The sequence below is a fragment of the Leptonychotes weddellii genome, chromosome 12 (genome assembly GCF_054177405.1).
Source record: "Leptonychotes weddellii isolate Sample4059 chromosome 12, ASM5417740v2, whole genome shotgun sequence".
Classification (NCBI taxonomy): domain Eukaryota; kingdom Metazoa; phylum Chordata; class Mammalia; order Carnivora; family Phocidae; genus Leptonychotes; species Leptonychotes weddellii.
This window is the reverse complement of record NC_138380.1, coordinates 2304397-2320479: the sequence shown is the minus strand read 5'-3', so window position 1 is coordinate 2320479 and position 16083 is coordinate 2304397. Positions and strand designations below refer to the sequence as shown.

The 16083-nt window shown below is 60.3% G+C and overlaps 1 protein-coding gene across 2 annotated transcripts; it reads right to left on the bottom strand.

Moving 5' to 3' along the window:
* Positions 1-5420: 5420 nt before the first annotated feature.
* SHH (sonic hedgehog signaling molecule) lies at positions 5421-14866 on the bottom strand. Of its 2 annotated transcripts, XM_081799768.1 has the most exons (4): positions 14259-14866; positions 8957-9218; positions 5627-6244; positions 5421-5545 (listed from the first exon to the last, which is right to left on the bottom strand). In XM_081799768.1, the coding sequence occupies exons 1-4, from the start codon at positions 14556-14558 to the stop codon at positions 5421-5423; spliced, it is 1305 nt and encodes a 434-aa protein (XP_081655894.1). In that variant the 5' UTR covers positions 14559-14866. The 2 variants fall into 2 exon arrangements, with proteins under 2 accessions (XP_081655894.1, XP_006751714.2); XM_006751651.3 differs by having other exon boundaries at positions 5421-6244.
* Positions 14867-16083: the final 1217 nt, after the last annotated feature.

The window sequence follows — 16083 nt, the reverse complement described above, 5'->3', positions numbered from 1 at the left end:
GGAGGGAAGCCAGCCGCAGAGGCCGGGGAAGGCTGGAGGGCCCTACACAGAGCTGGGGGCTGGGGGCTGGGCGCTGGGCGCTGGGCGCTGGGGGCTGGGCGCTGGGGGCTGGGGGCTGGCTGCTGGGGCCTGGGGACTGGCTGCTGGGCGCTGGGCGCTGGGGGCTGGGACTCTGCAGCTGTGGGAGGGAAGCCAGCCGCAGAGGCCCGGGAAGGCTGGAGGGCCCTACACGGAGCTGGGGGCTGGGGGCTGGGGGCTGGGCGCTGGGTGCTGGGTGCTGGGTGTTGGGTGCTGGGCGCTGGGTGCTGGGTGCTGGGTGCTGGGCCAAGGCTGCCTCAGACCCTCAGAGCCCCAGGCTCGGAGCGGTGACTGCCTTCCCGCATGTATCACCAAGTCCTAAGGGCAGCATCAGTAATAAACCATGAGGTGAGTGGGCAGGTACGACGACGCTTGGTCCTCTCCCATCGATGCTGACGCTCTTTCCAAAACACCAAATATCAGGTTCCCACAGCCTCCTCCCACCCACCCCGCTTCTCTGCCAAGGCTCCGGCTTGGCTGGGCCAGAGCGAGGCCAGCCGGTTGGGTGGCCCTGCTGAGCGCGGAGCGTGGCCACAGTCTGGCTGCAGGGGAGCGCTAGGACTCGGAGGACATGGGCGGCAGAGAGGCAGACGCAGGGACCCGTGAGCAGAGGCTCCTTTCAGACATGGGGCTGGTTTTTCTGCCTGGCAGTGAGTGGCAGGGTTCCCAAAGGGAGTCCTTGACCTCTCCTGGGGTGTGGAGGAAGGAGCTCCCCGGCGGGGACGAGGGGTGCCATCCAGTGGACGGGGCGTCCGTTTCCCCTGGAAGCAAACACTTAGGCTCTGACCTGGGATAAATAGGACGGCATCCAGAGCCAAGTGCTGTGGTTCAGGGGAATGGTTTCCTTGGATTCTGGGCATAATATCTGTTCTAATTTATCTTCAGTCTTCAGGTTTTTCAACCCCCTTGCTTACACCAGCTCCCCCCCCTCCCCGGGAACACAGTGGCCCCCATCACGAAAACCACAGATACGCATTGAAAAGGTGATCTTCCATTTCCATGTCTCATGGAACAGGCCCCAGAGCTTGCTTATAGGGTAAAATGTGAATTCCTATGATTTCTTCTTAATTGGAGAAAATCAAAATCAGCCGAAGAAAGGAGAGTATCTCCAAATCCAGACTTCCTATTTTCTCACCTCGGGGCTATTTTCACGGAGCCGGAGCCGGGAGACAAACGTTGCCCATCTTCCTCTGCTCTTGGTCCTGGCCCCCACCTTGCGCTGCAGATCATGCGTTTCCAGCTTAGCGCGCACCCACGTAGCGCTCAGCTGGGCCTGTTACACCGCCAGGCCCAAGGGGCTGCCGGCCGCTCTTCCGGGTCTGTCACCCTCTCTACGGCTCCGAGTAAGGGGCAGAATTGAGCGGGGGGATCCTTTGGATCCCAACAGAAAAACGTGCTTTGTTGGCGTGCACACAGCTCTGTTCCGGCTCCAGCCTCCTGCCCCCACTGCAGCGCTCTGTTTCGCCACAACCTAGGTTTTCCCATCCTAGACCACAGGTGGCAAACTTTCTCTGTAAAGATCCAGTGAGTAAATACCTCAGGCTCTGCGGGCCACGTGGTTCCTGATGCAACTTCTGTGCCCCAAGGCTCCCCCAGACAGCGTGTGAAGGAATTAGTGCTGGTGGGGGGGCGCGTTCCAAGAGAATTTTACTGATGGACACTGAAGTGTGGACTTCATATAATTTTTACCTGTCATGAAATCTTATTCTTTAGTTTTTTTGTTTTCGACCATTAAAAAAAATATATGTGAAAACCAATCTCAGCTCGTGGGCTGTATAAAAACAGGCCTAGGGCCGGGCTGTTCTCAGGGCTGTCATTTGCCAACCCCGGTCTGAGTACGTACACCCAGCAGAGCACCTGCGGAAAACCATGTGTTGGGTGACTTGTTCATGAGAAGCCATTTCAAAGTCCACCTCCCAGGGCCTCCCAACCCCTCTGAGTACCGTGTCCTTTTGGAAGGATGGGTCATCAGAGAACTGAGAATGCAGTCGGAGGGCTCGCCCCGCACCAGCCCTGCAGCCGGCTCACCCCGGGCGCGTGCTCGCCCTGGGCGCGCTGCCACTTTCTTGCCAAATCTTGCAACCGGCTGGTATTCTTTGCAGGTCTGGCCAATGTTTGCCGTGTGGGTGTGATGCCCGCAGCCGAGGGACTCCACCAGGACTGGACAGCGCCGCCTTGTCCCCCCTCACTGCGGCTGCACCGAATGTCCCAGCGCCATGCTGGGGCCCCCCCACAGCCCGGTCGCACCCTGCCACCGAGGCCCGCGTGGCCTGCGCCCCCGGAGACTTTGTCTCTCACATTGCCGCACAAGCTCGCGGAAGAAGGTGAGGATCGCCGAGGGCAGGCATTCTGCCACAGAACAGACACGGCCGGAAGTCTCTGTAACTTCTTTAATTATTCAAACAATAGAGCACAAAGATAACAGTTTCAAGTACATTGTGATACACGCTTTTGACAGGAATAGGTATGCATTTAGTCACGAGGGAGGCTGGTGGCAACACCGCGTGGACACTTCGCACAAACTCTTCACCCCGTCCACCCTGAAGGTGGAGTGGACACCTCGTCTGCTGGGAGCGGACTGCACATCCTGATGCCCTGGGCTGGGTTGCTCTACGGCGTGGATCCCTTTTGTTGGCCATGAGAGAGAGGATTCTGAATGCAAAGGTGGGCAAGGGGCGGCGGACGTGGAACAGGGAGGGTGGGGGAGCAGAGAGAGGGGGCTGCCACCTCGCCTGACTGGGGGGGGTTGCTGCTCGGGGCCGCGGTGCCCCCGCGCTGGGGGTCACCAACGGGTGGTTCCCTTGGGGCCTGGCCAACCCTCCAATGCTCTCTTCGGCCGACCAGCCTCACCGCTAACTAGTCCGTCAATCAGCACAGCTAAAGCTCTTGGGGTGCCAGGGCTTACACTCAGAACGGAACGGTCAGCACAACAGAAACCACCAAATTCCACCAGGGATTGCAAACCTTCCACCTGCTAACTACCTAGAAGACCAAAGAAAAGTCTTTGACAGAGAAAAACCAAGGACCACTCCTGCCTGAAGGGCCTGGCCCCTTGGAAGCAGGCAGAGGGCAAGTTCCAGGGTGCATGCCTGGCCCCTGGCCCACGGCCTCCTGGAAAAGGCACACCACGCCGGACCCTCCGCACAGAAGCCCCTCAGGGCCCGGTGTTTCTGGCTGAAGACGCCACCACAGGCCTAGCCTTAGGCGCAGCATCTCCAGCCCCTGCCCATGGGACTGAGGCCTGCCTGACGCCGTCAGGCTCCGTTCTGCTCCCCAAACCCAAAGCAGCCTTCAGACAGGCTTAAGTCACTAAGAGGCCCTATGTGCACACAGCCATCCTTCCAAAGCCGAACCTGCTGGGACACTTGGCCCAAAGCACACATCAGGACAGTAGCCTTTGCTAAGCCAAAGCACTGAGAGTGACAGCCAAGGGCCGAGCCCCTCTCAGCTGAGTCTATAACACAACGTCAAACATGGAGGACTTCTTCCCCTGGACCAGCCGACATAGGAGGCCAACCACAGTGTGCCCACTAAAGCAGGACCATGCCCTAGGGACGAAAACCTACACCAAACAACCACTCCAGACAGACGGCTTGGACTCGACAACACCAACGTGGCCCAAGGACCCTGGCAGCCCTGAGGCTAGCAGATGTGACTGGGGAGGAGGGGAGGCGGGGCCCCCTGAGAGCAGGTGGAGAATGTGCCCTCTTCAGTGGGTTCGCCACGAGGGTCCCAGAGGGGTTCAGAGAAGATCAACACTTGGCCCTCTCCCTGGGGACCCATCTTAAAAGGGTACCCCAGGACTTCACAAAGCAGCTAGGGGCCTCCTCCCTTCGAGGCCGGAGGACCAGGCACTCCAACGTGGGGCGACCAGGTGGAGGGCATGAGGTCTGCCAACAGCTCCACGGAGCCCAGGGAGAGAGTCCTGGGTGCGTGCCCGCAGGCCTCCTCTGCCGGGCCTTCGCGCTGGGCTGCGCTAATTAAGGGCTGGGGGGTGGGAGAAGAACGGCACCCACTCCCAGCACCCCCAGCCAGTGGAGTGCACAAAGACTCTCACACAACAAATACAAACAGAGCTGAGGTTTCTCCAGTGATGAAGATAAACAAGTCGGTTTGGTTACCTACTTTGGTTACCTACTTAAGCTGATCTGAATTCACAGTATAAGCAACACATCTAAATATAATGCTGGGCACTCCTGTCAGCACTAGGGTTCCCAAACAAAGAAGCCAAAACAGAAACGAAAGCGGGGCTGCGACAGGGATTCTTAGTTATTATATACTAACCAGTCTGTGCGTGGCACATTTTATTTCTATAAAACTATTACAAAATATTCAAAAATACATTTTAGTAAATTTACAGCAGTTATTTCTCAATTTATTAATGCAAAAACATCCTTTGTTTTTCTCTGTACAAACTACAGGCTCCATTCTCGTGGGCTCATCACTATGTGCGCTTTTAAAAAATATTATTTTCTAATAAATTCTTTGAAGTTAAAAATAACAGAGTTCTTCCAGTTTGTCCAAAAAAAAAAAAGTGTGTGTGTGTGTGTGTGAGTGTGAATGTGTGTGTAACAGTCTTGACTTCCAAGAATGTGGCCAAAATGGTGATGATGGAGCAAATATTAACCCATGAAGACATACAGGAGGTGGCTGTTACACTGGAAACTAGTTAAATTAAAATAATATATTTTCATATTTTACACTATTTCAAAAATGAAATGTAATTCAGTTAAGTATTGATCTCTCAAAAAATCTAATTTACAATTCTGTGTATAAAAATATAATTTGCGGACCCCCATGAAGCATGTTTTAGTTTACACTTGCCGAAAAGCAGGCGCGTGGCAAACGAGGAATGCGGAGTGCAGAGTTTTGCTTTCTGAAAGTCAGGGCGAGGGATATGTAGAAAAATAGACTCTGAGCAGGTCGCTTGGCCTCACAAAATAATCTTTCCCCCCTGTGAGTACAGTTCACATGATAATAATAAATTATCCAAGAAACAAACTATTTAAGGCTCTTGAAGGTCCGGTTCATATTATTTAAAACATCTATTCATACCAAACAAATAAATAGCCAGGAGAGGTGAAAAAAAATAACCAAAATAAAACAACAACCAAAAAATTCCAAAAAAAATATATAAACTAAACACAACGACAAAACTTCCCGGGGTCTCTGTTTCCTTATAGTCTACTTTGGACTGTCCTACTTTATTATTATTATTAATTATTATTATAATTAAAGTCTCATCCGTGCGCTTTTCCGTGTGTCTTTTGCTGTTCTTTGCTGTTGCTCCCTCCCGCCCCCCTCCCCGCCCCCACCCCGCGCCCTCCCCGGCTCCCCGGCCTTCAGCTAGACTTGACCGCCATGCCCAGCGGGTGCAGGGCCTCGCCGTCCAACAGCCAGGTGCCTATTTGGTAGAGCAGCTGCGAGTACCAGTGGATGCCCGCGGCACCTGGCGCGTCGGCCGCACCTGGCGCCTCAGGCGCACCTGGCGCGGGCGGGGGCAGGCGGCCGCCGCCCCCGCCGTCGCCGTCCCCGCCGCGGTCCGTGCGCGCGGGCGCCAGCAGGGCCAGGAGCGCGTGCGCCAGGCGGAAGGGCGCGAAGGCCCGATGCGCCCAGCCGTGCTCCTCGATGACCGCGTAGCACGACGCCAGCACCCGGTTGATGAGGATGGTGCCCTGCGCCGTGAGCGGCGCGTACGCGCCCGAGGCCTCCTCCCGCAGCGTCACGCTGTGCACGGCGGCCGGCAAGAGCCGGCGATCCCCGCCGCGCTCGGCCACCACGTACACGCGCTGGCCCGGGCGCACGCGGCTGGCGAAGAGCGCCCGGCGCCCCGGCGCGCCCCCCGGCGGCGGCCCCGCGCCCGACGGCGCCTCCGGCTCCCCGGCCGCCGAGTCGTTGTGCGGCGCGACGAACAGCAGGTGCGCGGCGGTGAGCAGCAAGCGCTCGCGCGGCTCCCGCGTCTCGATCACGTAGAAGACCTTCTTGGCACCATCGTCGCGGTCCAGGAAGGTGAGGAAGTCGCTGTAGAGCAGTCGGCCCTGGTCGTCGGCCGCCAGCACGCGGTCCCCGGGACGCAGGTCTTTCACCAGCTTGGTGCCGCCCTGCTCCAGGTGCACCGTGGCCGAGCCCGGGAAGCAGCCGCCGGACTTGGCCGCTACCGAATTCTCTGCGGGGGTTGGAGAAGGGAGAGAAGAGGGGACAGGGTGGTGAGCGCCCACAGGGAGGCACAAGTGGGGCAGGGGGCGCACGCCTGCCGTCCCGCGCACCAGACTTGGGACACGCGCAGCTCCGGGGAGAGAGTCCCCCGGCTGGCCCAGCGCAGACCTCTCTCCCCCAGCCCCACCGTCTCGGTGACAAAATTCAGATGCAGATACATTCCTTAACGACTCTCTTAGGATTGGACTGGCAGTGACAAAGGTTGGCTGGCGTCTCCGGCGGGAGGCCGGCTACACTCCTTCCCTTCCGCCTTCCTCCCACCCCATCCCCCGGCTCAGCACACACCCAACCTCGCCCTGAATTCGCAGGGTATTTGCTCTGCACTTAGATTCCTCAGGAAGCCTCCTTGAGCTCCCTCGGGCGCCGGGGCGCACCTCCTTTCTTCCCGCCCCCGGCGCGGGGTGCGGCCCCCAACTCGTGCGCCCCGCACCGGGGCTGCGCGGCGGGAACCCCTCGCCTGCCCGCCCCCAGCGCGCAGCCCAGCAGGGGGGCCTTGGTGCCGGCCCGTTGCAGGGGCTTGAGAGAGGGGCGGGAGTGGAAAATAGCTGTAGTAGTTGTAGCAACTGGACAAACATTCCAGGGAATTGGCCGAGGTGTGAAAATCCGGGGCTTGTGTGGATTTTCTAATTAAAATCCAATAAAGGGCCCAGCATTGTCATTGTGATCTCCGCAATAAATGGGAGACACTCTTGGAAGAGGGGCCACTTCCATTTCCCCCCCTCCCCTTTCTCAGCTGCCCCCTCCCTATTTGCTCAGGTGCACCCCCCCCCCAGCCCCCCTGCGATTCACACGCGGGCTCTCCAGAAGCCCGGGCCTCACAAGCACTATTTGCACAGCCAGGCCTCTTCCAAGCACTCAAGATGTGTATTTGAATTTTAAATGGCGGGGCCTGCTCCAAGCACTGGAAGCGGCCGGGTTCTCAAGGCCCCTTGACTACCCGCTTTCCCGAGCCCTCTGTCGCTCTCTGAGGCTCACTGTCCCGAGGACAATGATCGGAGCCAGGGTGGCGAGCAGGGGGCCGCGGAGGAGGGGCGGGGAGAGCCCGGTCTTCTTTGCATTCCAATCTCCGGGATCATGCTTTTTGCAAATAGAGATCGCGAGAAAGAATCTTCCTGCTGGAATTACAGAGGGTTTTTAATCTTCTCATCGGTTTCTGCGGCATGAAGTGCGGGCCTGGCCGTTGGAGGCCCGCCGTCGCCCCCGGAATGCGACCTGGGGCACAGGCGAGCCCGAGTCGTCGAGTCGCACAACCCTGCTTGACACGCAACGCACCGCGCCCCGGCCCGTGTGCGCCGAATGCCAATGAGCGGCTCTCCGCGCCCTGGGGGTCTGCCCTCCCCGGGCGGAATCCTGCTGCGGGATTACCGCTGCTCACTTGCAAGAAGACCTCTAGGGACCCCCGCCAGGGGGACCCCGGGGACAGGGCTGGCCCAGGAGGGGGCCGAACGCCCCTCGAGCGCAACCGCAAGGTCCCGGGAAGGGTGCGCCCCCGGGCCTTCCGCAGCGGAGCCCCGAGAAGTGCGGGCGCCGCCTGCCCGTCCTCCCTGTCTCTGGCTACAAGCCCAGCACCCCCCCACTGCCCTTTCCACACGTTTTCTTTCTGTTGTGATAAGAAGCCACTATTTTCCCTCCCTATGAACTGTGTCTTGACACCTTGAAAGTGTTTTTCTACTAACACATGCTACTAAAATACAGTTTAGGAGACAAATAGGCAAAACTCGGGGGGCGGGGGCGGGGAAGACACAGTTCCTCCGAAATTTACTGTGAACTGTTCTGCTAAATGCATCAGCTTCTGCGGGGAGGTGGAGAGATCCGCATAAATGACCTCGGAGCTGGGCTATAAGCCGTGGGTACAGCGCCTTCCGCGGCATGGCTGTTCCTCGACAGCGACAGCGTGTGGCGTTGTAGGCCCAGGGAAGTCACCAGCCCATGGATGGGCCGCCTGCAGCTGCAGACTCCCATCGGCCTCCTGGCCCTGCCTGTGGCTCGGGGCAGCCCAGCTGGCTCCTAATAAGGACGGATGCTTCTGGGCTTGCGGCCTCCAGATGCTGGAAGCGGTAACCACTGTGTTTATTACCTCCCACCAGGCCTCTCCCCAAAGGCTTAGCCAGCGAGTTAAGTTAGTTTAGTGTCCACAGACGCTCAGTGGGGAGGAGAGAGGACCAGGAGCTTACACCCTGGGCAGAACCTCCTGTGCTGGGGAGTTGAGTAGGGGCTGGTTGATTCTTAAGCCTGAAATGAGAGGAAGAATCTAGGCCAGACCTGGCTACCAGTGCACCAGGAACGTTCCCTCCCCCGTCTTCCCTGTCTCCGCCACCTGCAGTGGGGGCTCCGGAAACAGGGTCGGGGCAGCTCAGGAAGCCATATGCCCTCTGCATCTGGGCCCGGAGCACCTCAAAGGTAGGGCCGATTCCCGGCGGGCGGGCCCTACGTCTACAGGCTGTGTTCCCACACCAGAGACACGAGTCATCACCCAGTTCGCTCCCTCCCTGCCCCTCCTGCCCCTCCTGCCTCCCCCCACCTGCACACATTTGCCTCTTTCCCTTGAATCCCACTGCCGGGCGCCATGGTGACCTCTCACGGGCAGATGTGGAGCTGCCAGGTGGGTCGGGGGGCTTCGTGGGCACAGGGGCCGTGGAGGAGGCCGGGCCTGCCACCTCACCTGCTTTCACGGAGCAGTGGATGTGCGCTTTGGACTCGTAGTACACCCAGTCGAAGCCAGCCTCCACGGCCAGGCGCGCCAACATGCCGTACTTGCCCCGGTCGCGGTCGGACGTGGTGATGTCCACCGCACGGCCCTCGTAGTGCAGCGACTCCTCTGAGTGGTGGCCGTCTTCGTCCCAGCCCTCGGTCACCCGCAGCTTCACACCGGGCCACTGGTTCATCACCGAGATGGCCAAGGCGTTCAGCTTGTCCTTACACCTCTGCGGAAAGAAGGGGGCCCCCGCAGATGTTAGTACTGGGCCTGCCACCCGTCCCTGCCCTTGCCTCGGCTGCCCGGCCCAGCCCCTGCGGATAAGCGCTCTGTGGACAAGCCGGGGACAAGGCCTGGACGTGCGCTGAGGTGCGAGGGGGCTGTGGCGTCTGCTGGAGGAGCCAGTCGTCTTGCAGATGAGCCCAGGGCCTTTCTCCAAAATCTGACCTAACAGAGCCCCTACCGTGGCCCGAGACGAAGAGGACATCCTTTAAACTTGTGTGCGTCTCAGACAGTAACTGCAGGGCCTGCCAGGGCCCCCCTGGGGGGATGGCTCACTCCTCCCCTACGATGCCCTCCACTCCCCCCCCATCCCTTTCCGTGGCCCCATTTCTCCACACCTGCAAGGCTCCACCCTTGTGCCTGGCCTAACTCCCTCACCAGGAGGCTGGAGAGAGGCCCAGGGTGCAACTTTGCAGAAATAAAGAACACAGGCGGTATGCTTCTTAAAGAGTGAAAAGCCTTGGGTTATCTCTGGACCTTCCCTCCTACCCTGGGCCTCTCTGAGCCCTGGATCCAGCCAAAGGGCGAGAGGGAGGTGGGAAGCTGATAGCCACGCGGAAGGGGCTGGAGGGGGCCGGAGTGAAAGGCAAGCAGGTGAGTTATAATTTTCAATGCGGGCCAGGCCTGACGACAAACATTCTTTATCTGGACAGCCACATTCCTTTTCTCCATAGACCTCTTTTCTCCGGCTTTTCTGTGGTCTGATTGTGTCTCTTGTTTTCCTTAAACTGTTCCCTTCCCCCCTCTTGTTTTCTTGGCCCCAGAACAGAATGGCGTCCTGCAAGTTTGAAGAGCAAACTTAAGAGGTGGAAGGAGGGGGCGGGGCGTGAGGGGTGGGGGATGGGGAGCCAGAGAGGCCCGAGGCCTCGGAGCCCTTCAGGAGTACCCCCCACCGCACCCACGAGGAAGCTGCCTGTGCCGTGGCAGTGAAGAAGCACTGAATGGGCAGGACACAGACCAGGGCGAAGTGGAGCTCGGGGTTGGGGGAGCCCCTCATAATTCTCAGGTCACATTCAGAGAAGGATGCAAGAAAAAACTGAGCCGTGGCAAGTGTGCGTGCGTGTACTAACTCACTACCCGGGCGTTTACAGTGATGGTGGGGTGCGGGATTCAAACGAGGGGAAATGGTGACAGGATCACCAAGGGGCATCCCCAGGAGAGACAGACCCCGGGGGTGAGGGGCAATTTCAAGTTGACCTCCCCCAGAGGGTAGGGCTGATCTCGGGCAGGCCGCGCATGCTCGGCTTTGGAACCTGGTGAGCGGGGTGGACGGAAGACCCGGTCGAGGATCCTAATAGCAGCTTGGGGACTGTTTTCCTAGCGAGCCGGCGGGGAGCTCTTGCAAGTACTGCTGTCCGCGCTTTGGCTTTGCGGGGATGTGAGGATTGCGCAACAGGAAAAGTCCTGTGTGTTGGACAGCAATAAAAACCAGTAATATGGTTGTAGAGTTAAACGTACAAGAAATGGGGGGGGGGGCGGTAGGGGGCTTGGGGGCGGCCCTGCTAACCGGTCAGCGCTGACAAGGTTTCTGGGCCTGCCAGCAATTTTCTTTAATAATAATAATAATAATAACAAAAGTCGGAAGGGCAGAGTTTGAGTGAGGTCATCTTGAGGATTGAACGCGTTTTACATGAAAATCAATCAGTAAACCAGGGTCAGTTTAGAGCCGGGCTGGGAGGCCGGCTGCGCAGGCGCACACCGCCGACACGCACACGCACACAGCACACAGCCCGCAGCCCGAGCCCCGCGCCACCTCGGCTCCCTTCTTTTGGGGGCTCACACGAAGCTTCCACAGCTTCCCACGGGGCTGCTGGCGAGCGGAGGGCGGGATGGAGAGGCCACGTACCAGCCCCCGGCGCCCGGAGCTGCGCCACTCGGGCACGAGGTGGAGGGCCCCAGGCGGGGAGCCCCAGGCCGAGCCAGGCCCGAGCGGCGCCCCGCTCGCCACGCGCCCTCCCCCGGCTCCCCCAGGCGTGGCGCGGCCTTGGCCCGCGCCTGCAGGACGCCGTGCGCCCGGCGGGCCGGAGAGGCGCAGGCACAGCCGGGAAGCCCAGGCCGGTTAGCAATTCACTGGGTCGTGTGCCGCGAATCAAGCCCGGCTCGGTGCAGCCACCGTAAAGCCCCGCGGGGCCGCCAGGCCGGGCTTTGTGTCGGCGGAGGCCAAGGTGCTCCCCGCGCCTGAGCCCCCGCCTCCTCCGCAGTCTTCGCAGCCGCCCCGCGCCCAGAAGCCCGAGCAGGACTGTCACCGCCAGCGGCCGCCTGGCTTTGCCAGTGCGGGGGAGGGGTGTCCCAACTTCAAAAGAGACCCCCCCCCAGTCCCCACACACCTGTCTCCACCCCCTCCCCCCACTCCGGGAAAACAGACCCCTCCTGTCCAAACAGGAACAGCCTCCTCAAACCCACACCTGAGCGCCGGGGCCGGGCCGCCACGCACACAGAAATCTACTCGGCGTGGCGTCCCCGGCTGTCCCTCCTGCGGCCCTCAGGCCCTGTCCCCGCGGCCGCCTCCTGCCCCCGGAGTCCCCCGGCCGCCGCACCCGCGCCTGGCACCCGCGCCTGCGGGCCGAGCGCGTCTGTCTGCGCTTCCCCCTCTCCGAGTTAATATTAACCAGGAGCTCCTGCGTTCCAGAACTGCTCTGAAAGTTCCACCGGGGACGGTCTTGCCATGGTTGAGGGACTTGGGCGGCAGTCACATTAGAGGGACAGGGACATGCAGAGACGCGGAGGGACGGCCAGCCCGGGAGGAGGGACGCGCGCGCCTGAGAACAGAGTCTAGGTGGTGGTTTTAAACGGGGCCGGCGGGTGAACAGGTCCCCGAGGAGCGCTAACCTCCTGTGGCCGGGGAGGCGTTCCCTGCTTCACCCCTTCACCCCCGGGGCCCTCACCAGCGGTCCTGCACCCGCGCCCCAACTCTTCCAGGCCGGGAAGAAGGACGGGCCGGAGAGGATAACCCGCAGGGCGCCTGCCCGCGCGCCCCGCCAGCCACCGCGTTTTCAGGGGACATGTGCGGGGTGCGTGATTCAGTCCTGGCCTGGCTCTGCCCACCCCACCCCCACGGTGGCTGCCCCTCCCCCGTCCTTTTGTGCCGGGAACGGGAATGGCCGCTGCCTAAGGAAAAAAAAAGTATTTGTTTTCGTTTCGTTCGTCTGAGGGAAGTTGACAGAAGGTCAGAAGTTCAAATGCTGCCAGCGCGCGCGGCGGCGAGAGTGGCCGGCGCGGGGCCGCTTGGCCGTGGGTCCCCCGCGGGCGGCCGGAAGAGGGACCGGGGCCGGGCGTCGGCGCGGGCGCCGGGCCCGAGGGCCCGGGAAGGCGGCGGAGCCCGCGCCGCGCCCCCGCCGACCCCGACCGCCCCTGCCGTCGGAGCCCCGGCCGCGGGGACCGCTAACCCCGGAGGAAGGGGCGCCGGGGGGCGGCCGCCGGGGCGCGCGGCTCTGCAACCTGCAGCGGGCCCCGGGGGCCCCTCTCCCGCGCCGGCCCCGCGCGGCGGCCCCGCGCGCACGCCAACCCCGCGGGCTCCGGGACCTCCGCCGGCCCCCTCCCGCCCCGCCGCCTTCCCTGGCCTCGCCTCTCTCCTCCCCGGTTCCGAGGGACTCCGGGAAGGCCGCCTCCCTCCCGCGGGGAGCGAGGCGACCCCGGTCGCAGAAGTCCCCGCAGCCGGCCGCGCCCCCCGCGCCCCGCGGCCTGCGCGGGCTTCATTGTGGCTCGCGCCGCTCTGGGGCTCAGGCGCGCGCGTCCACACTCGCGGTCCAGATTTAAGGTGGTCGCGAGCAGCTGCGAGCGCGGGGCGGGGGGAGAAGGACCCTCTCCTTGGCTCCCTCCGGCCCCTTCCGTCAGCTCCGGCTGCCCCTCTCCTTCCTCCCTCCGGCCTTGCGGCCCGAATCGGGCTGGGAAGCGAGCGGCCTGGAGGGGGCTCGCCTCCCCGCCCACCCTCCCCTGTACTCGCGCCCCACCGCCGCTGCTCCGTCAGCTGTGGTGCGCTCCTAGCCCGAAAGGTAGGACTTGGATGTTTTAATAGGGCAATAAAAAGGATGTTGACCTATATTTGCCAGGAAGTCCATTTCTAGCTCAGTTATACGTGCCTGGAGTTTCAGAAAGTCTGCCGTTGGCGGGGAGACTGGCAGCCAGAACTCTCAGGCAGAGGTGGGGAGGGACGGGGGGTGCGTGTTTGGCTTTGGCTTTCCGTTCTAGCCCCCTCCCGCTAATACCTAGTCGCTCCTCATTCCTGTGCCTGCAGGTTGACCGGAGTGATGCAATGCCAGGAAGTTCTAAGTCCCTCCCCTCAAGGACCGCGGGCTCGGGAGAATGGCAACGCATCCTTAAAGAAATATCAATACGTTCACACTCTGATGGGCACCACTGCCCGGGGTGCAGTGGAGCTGTGCGAGGCACTCAGGGACCAGGCAGCGCCTCGGGAGCCCCTGCCTTTTGTCAGCGCTGCCTCCTGGCTTTTCCCACTGAGCGTCTTTGGTGGGGGGCGGCGGGGTGGGGGTGGTCGTGGGAAAGAAAAGCACAGTGGAGAGGGGAACGTGCAAGCTCCCCTGTCTCATGCCCAAGGCTTGCGTTTGTACAGTGACCTGGAAGCCACTTTATGTTTATGGGGGGATTTCTGCCCCCCTCCCACCCTTTCCATTCCCAACTCGGGAGGGGCAGATGCCCCCAGAGTGAAGGTCTCCCCAAGTTGCAAGCCAGAGCTGGGGCAGGATGGGAAGGCCATCCCAGCAGGACAGAGCACATCAGGGCCATGGGTGGACCACACCTGCCATCCTGACCCCCCACCCCCACCCGAAACTTCTCCGGCTGGACCCCTCACCTCCAGTCCCCTTGGAGAAGAGGAAGGGATGGTAGGCAGGCAGGTGGGTGGGGAGGGAGAGGGTGAAGTCGCCTTGCTATCTGCCTGAAGAGCAAACAGACTCAGTCTGGAGTGGCTGGTTACACACACAGCCCCCGTGAAAGCAGCACATTCCACGCCGCGGCGCTGGGTTTCTACCTGAGTCATCAGCCGGTCTGCTCCCGTGTTTTCTTCATCCTTAAATATGATGTCGGGGTTGTAATTGGGGGTGAGTTCCTTAAATCGCTCGGAGTTTCTTGAGATCTTCCCTTCGTATCGTCCACTGGCCCCTAGGGTCTTCTCAGCCACGTTGGGGATAAACTGCTTGTAGGCTAAAGGGGTCAGCTTTTTGGGGTGTCGCCTCTTCCCAAATCCCCTGCCTGGTCCGCACGCCAGCCCCGAGCACATCAGCAGTGCAGAGACGAGCACCACCAGCACACATCTCGCCAGCAGCCGCATCTCGTCCGCGGAGCCCAGTGCCTTCCACGCTGTCCCCGTGCGGGTCTGTGTGCGCGAGTGCGAGTGTGTGTGCCTTTGCGCTCGGGCTTGCGCTCTCCCTTCCTCGCTCGGCTTGCTGCTGGCTCCCTCGCTCTCTGCCTGGCTCTTTCTCTTCCTATATAACCTCGCCCGCTGCTGCAGCGGGAGACTGGCCCCCGATCCCCACCCAGACGGGGGCTGGAACGGCAGGCTGCTGGTCGCTGATAACGGAACACATCGGAGTTGGGGCTGGAGACAGCAATCAAAAGACAAAAAGAGTCTGATTTTAAATGGTAGCAAGCCTGGAGAGCTTGCGAGACAGGCTGCCCTCGGTGCTATATTATAGCTGGCAGGGGCGTATCTGATTGGCCAAAGCAGCGCAAGCTTGTCTTCTGATGTTTAACCCTAAAAAAGACTAAATTTTTTTTTCCGTTGCTGCAGTTGCTTTATTTTCACCTGAAGCCTTTGAGTTAAAAAAAAAAAAAATCTTTCCGGAGACAAAGGTGGGCGGGAGGGAGGAGGCACGCTCCTTAGGATAACACCAGTTACCCCTGCTTTGTGCAGAGTGCGGTGTTCCCCCTTCCCTTTCTCCGGAATGGTAGGTGCTTCAGTTAAAACCAACTTAAGTTTTAAAGGACAGTCTAGACCCCCCCCCCTCCCCGCCAAGCTTCGGTCATCAAACAAATATTCTCTCAAATGTTGGAGGGGCAAAGCTGCCCAGGTCCTATTTAAATGTTTTGTTTTTGTTTTTTTTTTTTTTCCCAGAGACTTTATCATGCAGGCCAGGTCTCCCTGCATTTTAAAGACAGAGGGTCTGTGCCTCCTCCTGAATATTCAACATCCTTGGATGCTGGTAATTCTCACTGACCACAACTTAAAGCATTGCTATTTGAAGTGCTTTGAGTGCCTTAGAAAAATATGAAAATGCTGCTCCTTTATTGTGTTTCGGCTAATGCATTATTTTTAACCCTCTGGAAATGGGATGCAGGCATGCTCAGGAGCTGGTACAGAGTGGCCTGCAGGACTGTCGGGCTGGCTGGGCTAAGCGTGTCTGGGTGCTACACCCCAGCTCAGAGGAGGGAGCCGGTGCTGGGCCTGCGTGGTGGGCGGAGGCCCATTGTGCCTGGGGGCAGTGGTGAGTGGGCAAGGCTGTGCACACACCACCCCCACTGATCAATCGATCGGAGCAAAGTGCAGGCCAGGGATGAGCTGAATGTGGAATTCAGGCTCCTTCCACAGTGGGCCTGGCTGGCTTTCCAGGGGGCTCTGCAAGCCAGCCCTCAGGGTCCCGGGGGTCGCAGCCCAGGATGGGGCAGCGTCCTGGGGGGGAGCCTTGTTTTGGTCACGGAGGGCACAGTGCTCAGAGCCGGCAATACTGGAGTCCCCAACCCCTGCACTTCTTTCAGGAAAAAAGAAAACCCAAAGTCCTATTTAAGCCAGAAAAATAAAACCTGAAATCCCCCATTTTGCAGAACACACCCTCCCCTCTCACTCCCACCCCCATCTC

Excerpts from the sequence above, each read along its gene's own strand:
- SHH (XM_006751651.3), bottom strand. The coding sequence starts at position 14,558 with ATGCGGCTGCTGGCGAGATGTGTGCTGGTGGTGCTCGTCTCTGCACTG. Across the intron at positions 9,219-14,258 it reads CAGACCGGCTGATGACTCAG|AGGTGTAAGGACAAGCTGAA; the intron begins GTAGAAACCCAG and ends TTCTTTCCGCAG. Across the intron at positions 6,245-8,956 it reads CCACTGCTCCGTGAAAGCAG|AGAATTCGGTAGCGGCCAAG; the intron begins GTGAGGTGGCAG and ends CAACCCCCGCAG.